This window comes from Berghia stephanieae, chromosome 3, assembly GCF_034508935.2.
Source record: "Berghia stephanieae isolate SIO BIC M18660-M18661 chromosome 3, UCSD_Bste_1.3, whole genome shotgun sequence".
Classification (NCBI taxonomy): Eukaryota; Metazoa; Mollusca; class Gastropoda; order Nudibranchia; family Aeolidiidae; genus Berghia; species Berghia stephanieae.
In genome coordinates, this window is record NC_088362.1 from 88,532,356 (window position 1) to 88,539,855 (window position 7,500).

At 35.5% G+C, this 7,500-nt stretch overlaps 1 protein-coding gene across 2 annotated transcripts in view; it reads left to right on the forward strand.

The window, feature by feature from the left end:
* The window catches only part of LOC144968760 (5-taurinomethyluridine-[tRNA] synthase subunit MTO1, mitochondrial-like), a 195,052-nt gene that overhangs the window by 172,868 nt on the left and 14,684 nt on the right, over positions 1-7,500 (forward strand). For both annotated transcript variants that reach the window (XM_078907410.1, XM_078907409.1), the window contains exons 11-12: positions 3,511-3,627; positions 6,037-6,167. In XM_078907410.1, the coding sequence (XP_078763536.1) occupies positions 3,511-3,627; positions 6,037-6,167 (248 nt within the window). The remainder of the gene's footprint in view (positions 1-3,510; positions 3,628-6,036; positions 6,168-7,500) is intronic.

Below are 7,500 nucleotides of genomic sequence, written 5' to 3' on the forward strand. Positions count from 1 at the left end.
TCGATTTTTTTTTTTCATTTTAAAAATGAACGAATAAGTACAACGCTGGCTGTAATATGATATATATTAACAATTCTTTACTTAGTGTATGATAAAACTGTCGATTAATTTTGAATCGAAACGAGGGAAAATGTTATGTAGTAAAGAGCCTCGTCTTTATGTTCTGCAGACAAAAAGAGTTACTTCCGGTGACACAGTATGATCAGTTGATCCGCCCACGAAACCTCGGGCTTTGTCGACTACCTGGTGATATCTATGGTTAGGTCTAACCGACGTGCACTTATTTGCATGTCTGATAAGCCAATTCATCATGGGCTGATTGTTGTAATGGAAATCTCAAAAAATGACGCAGAATTTTAATATTGTCCATTACAACAATGTTAAACTAGGCCTATAATTGCGTTCGAATGACAGACCTGCATATATATACACGTCTAATATAACGACCAAGGAATAGATAGTTTAAATATATAGTACACCAACGTAATGTAGGTGAATTTCGGAGGAAAATCAGGTTAAACGATCATTAAAAGTGACGAGTAGAGTTAAGTAAAGTTTTATGATACTAATCAGTGTTTCTGTCGACATAAAGTGGCTATCATTAAAATACTGTATTTTTACAAAACGTTGTTTTGTTTGTTTGTTTTTAATTTTTGCCAGACATCTTTAACTGCTATTTTCGATCCAACAAGATGGAATTTTTCTTGTCAAAAGCCTCAAATCTGGGATCTCAAAAAAGTGTCAGGTTTGATACTTTTTTATTACATTGGAGTGAACCAGATACGCAAAGTGACTTTATAGTTAAAATGATCGGAGTTAAGACATTGTACTTTTTAGCTTTTTAAGTGTCTATATTCTCTGTTCTTGACAAAGCAAAATGAAAAAAAAGTGTTGGCACGTCTATATTTTTGGCGACGAATTCAACTTTTACCTACCAAGCTGTCCGGACGTAATAATAGATACCGATATGAGGCGATGTATCACAAATGAAGGTCATTTTAGGCCATTGATATTGGAAGTAACATGGTTCCTGTCATTTTAGAAATTGAGATTTGTCAGAGTATGGCGTAAAAAACTGACGTTCCGTTGTACGACTAATACAGGAAACGTGGCCTGGCATTATTTCTGTCATAACTGAACATTATATATATATATATATATATATATATATATATATATATATATATATATATATATATACATTATAAAAAAAAACCAAACAAACATGAAATAATAGTGCTCAACTTTTTGATAAAAGGAACTGTTATGAAATATGTCATGTATAATAATGATCAACTTCTGCAATATTGTTTCGAGCATTCGCTCTCATCATCACTTCCTGATGAGAACAAATACTCGAAACAATATTGTAGAAGTTGATCATAATTATACTCGAAATATTTCATATATATATATATATATATATATATATATATATATATATATATATATATATATATATAAACGAAGACAATGAATGGTGAAAGAATAAATCTATAAGGAAAAGGAAATGAAATAAGGGACTTCTCCCTATATTTTTTTAAACAATGATAAATTGCGAGAGAAAGAATGCCAGGTCAACATTTTCAGTATTAATCGTGCGGCGTCTGTTTATTTTAATACATTACAATAAGAAGTGAGTGTTTAAAACTGAAGACTGTAAGAATACTATTATAAGGTTCAGGAAACTAATTAAGTGATTTATCTCTCTCTCTCTCTCTCTCTCTCTCTCTCTCTCTCTCTCTCTCTCTCTCTCTCTCTATCTATCTATCTATCTATCTATCTATCTATCTATCTCTCTCCTTTTTTCTCTCTCTCTCTCTCTCTCTCTCTCTCTCTCTCTCTCTCTGTTTGTTTGTTTTTTGTTTGAACTATGCATTTTAGACACATTTTAATCTTGTTATTCTTTAAAGCAGCATTGTCCGGATGTGTTCTAGCACGTAAAAAGCTACATGCTTCGTTCTATATGTTAATCATAGGCTATGACGTCATTGGGAGATTTGAAAAGAAACAACCATAAATAACATAAGAGCATGGTCTTTTCCGTGATTGGGCGCTTTATAAATGTAACCCGATTTCTCGTGTGGTAACGTCTAGGCATTCCATGAAAGAATATAAAGATAATTTATTACTTTTTACGTTCACAAATGTTAAGAGAAACAGCATCAGAACTAGCAGCATTATATCTATAAATAACTCGATCTCGGGGTTAAACATTTCTCAACAAAATGAACAAATGGCTGTTTTTATGATTTAGCTTAAAAAGTACATTGACCTGGATAAGAAATCGATTCATAAAATTCTTTTCACACTTCAGACGAGATGTGATGAGGAACGCCTTCAACCTCTCCATAAAGCCACCCATTTCAGCCAAACAGCAATTCAGTTACCACAATATTTCCCCCTATCAACACTAGAAATGATCACTGCCTTAGACACATCATTCAAATATCGATACTGTGCGTTTAAACAAAATACTCACCAGTTTTTCTGCCACATCAATTGTGTCATGCAACACTCAAAACTCTGTGTAACCGTTAAAGTTTGTTGTATGACAGAGAAAAATTAGTGATAACCAATCACCCCTAAAACAATAACTAAGAGCTCAGTGACGACATAAATAATCATTCTATATAGAGCAGATGCTTATAGCTTTTTCTCAACGGTTCACCGGGAATTGAAATAGTTTCCCACAATAGTTTTTACTGATTGAAAAACAGTGACAGCTTCCACAAAACGTTACGTTGCATGGTGCCTTATGCAGTCTGAGGTATTGAATTTGAACTTGGAGAATATATTAAAGTGTGCAACAAAAAGATAGATAAAGTATTAGAAATGAAAAGCTTTCTGCATTACAATAAATACAGTAGATTAAAGGGGAAGGCCACGAGGAACATGGAGAAGAATTAAAGAAGCTGATATACAGAGAAGGGTAAGACCTGGAATGAGATAAAAAAGTTGGCTCAAGATAGAGAAGTATGGAAACTGTTTATCTGTGGCCTATACCCTGACCCAGGGTGAAAAAGGCAATGATGATGATGAAAGATGTGGGCTTTTGTTACATCTCAAATTGACAGGACAAAATCAAATCCTTCTTGCCATCTACAACTATTCATCTCATCATAACATATAATATTGTAACTTTTTCTATTAACCTCGATATTACGGAAAATGGTTATGAAGTTCATGTCTGTGAGAGTATTGTTGGATGGAATATATTATTATCTTGTGGACTTATTACTATGTAAACATCCACAGTATGACCTTGATTATTTTAATTCTGTCTTAAAAGCAAATGCCATGTAGTTCACACATAGCGGTTTCCACCGCGGATCAATAAACTTCATTTCACGTTATCTTGTCTTATCTCTTATCTTATCGTAACAAAAATGGGGGGAAAATATCCCCCAAAACAAAACGCATCACCATTTTCACCATCAGCATTACCTCCAACATTATCGAATCAACAATGACACCATTAAAATTAAACTGTTCCTGTTTCACATACAGGATTGGAGAGTAATGCGATCTACCCCCAAGGAATGTCCTGCACCATGCCAGAGGAGCACCAACTCACAATGATGAGATCTATCCCGGGACTAGAAAACGTCGCTATTGTTAAACCAGGTAAGTTTGAAATGAAATACAGGGGTTGACCAGAAAACAAAACAATGATGTGACTATGTTAGATAACATTTGTTTCTTTTTAAAAAAACATTTTTCTTGTATTTTTTTTACATTTTTTTATTGAGCTTTTATATAGCGCAATATCCACTAAACGTACTCAAAACGCTTTACAAGGGGTCCCTGGCCAACAGCAACACGTAACATATAGAACGAAATATGACGCCTGTTAGGTGATATTACAATTTTTTCCGACATAGACAACGCTGTTAACGGTCAGGTACTCATTTTACACCCGAGTACGGTGAGAGAATGTGAGTAAAGAGTCTTTTCCAAGGACTCAACTATGCGCCGAGTGAGGCACATTTTTCTTTCTTGCTTTGTCTGGCAATGTTTCATACACACTTTTCCAGATCATTATCTTTAAAAAATACTGCCATCACTGTACTGTTTATTCGATTTAACGTCATTTTCTCAGTTCTCATTTGTCTTTAGTGTCTCATTCATTCATCCCTTCTACTTTTCCGGTTCAAACTTCTTGGAAATGTGTACCATGTAACCAGTCCTTCGGAGGACTAACAATGAAAAGGTTAAATATTGAGTCATTAGGTGACATAACTATTCTAATGACATGAATTATAGGCAGAGTATTAGGATTACAGGACGTAAAATAGCGAGGACAGGTGATCTTTATTGACTACCAGCATATACGTACTTAGACTAGAAAAAAAGAGTTAGTTTACTCGTATAGATGAAACCACTCCAGCACTGATATCTGACATTGGTGAGTGGATCTCATGTAACTCAGTTACTGAGTAATAGGACATGCAACAATTCTTAATCATTGTGCGACTATATTGTTTATGGTATGCCATTCGGCTTGTGATCTGTAGATCCCTGGTTCGAGTCCCGCTGTGAGGGGCCAAGGTTCTTTAACCAAAATTCTTCACCATACACAAGGGTATATGTGGCCCCTCGTCTCAAAAGGTATTATGTCGGGATGAATTGAACCCATAAAAGAAAATTTAGATTTAAAATGATGGAAAATACGAACTCTAAGATTTGTGTCAATTTAAGAAATTATATTTATTCTCCATCATAACGACTAGAAATCAACCCAAAGTTTCATATTAAATTTGTGGCAATAAATTCAATTTCCAGCAACTACTTCGTTCCGACATAATACCGTATTGGAAGGTGGGTCACATATGTGTGTGGCCTATCGTCTCCAAACGGTGTTATGTCGTGGTTGAGCCGGCTGCATAAATTGTGTGTTTTTTGTATTGTTTGTTTTGTCTTTTGTGTTTTTTTAATTTATTCATTTTTTTTGTAGCAATGACCATAAATTGGTGATTTTGTTTTTGTCTCTTGAGATTGTGTCTATTGTCTATATTAACCATACTCTAGAAAGTCATGTAGGTAAGAATTTGGTCAGAAAACTCGTCCTTCAAAGGTCGATCGCTTCAAATGGCCCTCATCTTGGAAAAAATTCGCGAGGTCCAAGGTTTGAGAGGTTTTTTTTTTCAAAAGGAGGATCATTTAAATCGATCGATGTTTGAAGGACTAGTTTTATGGCCAAATTTTCAAATTGGTTGGTTATAACCGCATTGCCTTCGTCGAATAAACTGTATTATTCCACCCCTCTCCCTAATAATATCATGTTTACAATAATAATTTGTGACGTCAGATTATCAAACGTTAAACTTCACTAAAATTCAATTTTTGAAAAAAATAAGTATTATTTAAACATTTTTGAAAATGTCTTTTACTGAGAGATGACGAAATCGGAATCGATTGAGGGGTAGAATAAAAGATTTCTTACACCCTCAAGCTCGTGCAGCGGTTGGGAACACGTCCAGAATTCCAAAGGGCAAGAGTGTAAGAATCGTATATTATTCCACCCCTCTGCCTAAATAGAAACGCGTAATGATATGTTTACAATAATAATAATTTGTGACGTCAGATTATCAAGTGTACGCCCGGAATTTCAAGAAGCAAGAGTGTAAGAATCCTATATTATTCCAACCCCTCTCATTGGAAAACCCTCTCATTTCTTAGTAAGTACCTAATCGTTGACTAATGCTTTGAACGCGTTGAATAAAAATTTTCGCACATTTTATTGGTGTGAAATTAGGTGTAAAACACAGCTAATTGGTAATTAAAAATAATCTTTTGGTGCGCATGAATACAAATCGCAAGCTCGAAGGATTATTGGGCATGATAAAAATAACTCGTTTAATTAATACAAAGAATTAATGAAAGAATCGTATAAGAGCGCATTTCATGTCAGTACTGGGGCTTCCGATAGCTCACTCTTGAACCTTATATTTAGTGGTCATTGCACGGGATGCTATTTTTTTTTTTTGTTGCATCGTTTGCCTACACGTTTTTTGTTTGTTTTTTTCCAACTAGGCTATGGCGTAGAGTATGATTACATGGACCCCAGGCAGCTGAAGACCACTTTGGAAACTAAAATCATCCCACACCTTTTCTTCGCTGGTCAAATTAACGGCACCACTGGTTACGAGGAAGCAGCTGCGCAGGTAATCAAGTCGATAGCCTCTCTCATTCTGTTCTTCTTTTTTCGCCCTCGCCTTCTCATTCTCCTCTTCTGACTTCTTCTTCTTCTTCTTCTTCTTCTTCTTCTTCTTCTTCTTCTTCTTCTTCTTCTTCTTCTTCTTCTTCTACTACTACTACTACTACTACTACTACTACTACTACTACTACTACTACTACTACTACTACTACTACTACTACTACTACTACTACTACTACTACTACTACTACTACTACTACTACTACTACTACGTCCACTACGTACAACGTGGATGATCCAACTCCAACAACATTGCAGATTGAGACGGCGGGTCACATTTAATTTTCTTCCCTACTTTTAATTTTTTCCCCTTATTTGTGGTCAAATCCTCTTTCTCCTTACGAAGTGACTATTCTCACCCCCGGATGCTAGTCTTCATAATAGTAGTCCACAATTGTTGTAAGTTTAATCCAAAGGTTGTAATGCAGTAATTTGTCAAGTTTCTTGTCACAAGTTGCACAATTTAAAAAAAAATCAATCAAATCCAAATCGCAAAAAGCCGGCGACGTTTTTTTCGGTAATCCAATCGGCCGGGGGGGGGGGGGGGGGGGGGTGAGAATAGAGGCAGCCTTCTTATTATTATCTCTCTCCGCTTTATCATCCTTTCTTTATCAGTGCAATGGTTAGAACATATTTCAAATTATTTCTCTGTCAATGAAGCACAACAGTGAATCGAAGTTACCGCCGCAAAAAAAAAAAGTCAATACAAAATAAAATAAATAGCCGGGGCTCAGTTCACACGCAAATGGACCGAGGTCAATCCCGGGATGAAGTCGAGATTTTATTTTCTCTAAACCCGCCGACCCACAAGTAAATTGGGTAGCTCGGTCTGTTAGATCTGGCGGAAAGTACTTTGCGATAAACCGGCGTCTAATGGGTAGCAATTGCTATTGTCCTTTGAATGCTTTAGAAACCGCGACAATCACCCGCCTATTGTCTCCAAAAGACTTTTTTAAATTGAAAGGAAATTAAATAATTGAATATCTGATTGGCTCAATTCTCTCGTCGCATAGTAATAAAGTCCAGCGATTTTTGTCTTGGTCGGTGACCATTTGACTGACAAAGATAAAATACAATACATCTCTGGTGATATTTCCTTAGGATTTACACCAATTACTCACTAGATGAGAATTCAACGGTAGCTTATGACGAATGTTATAAAAGTGTTATTTCACAAATGAATACTTATTAGGAAATTGACTTTTACTGTGTAAAGTGGAATTCGATTCTTTATCTCCTCCAACCCCTCTTCCCCTTCTCAACCTCCTCCTCCCCCGTGT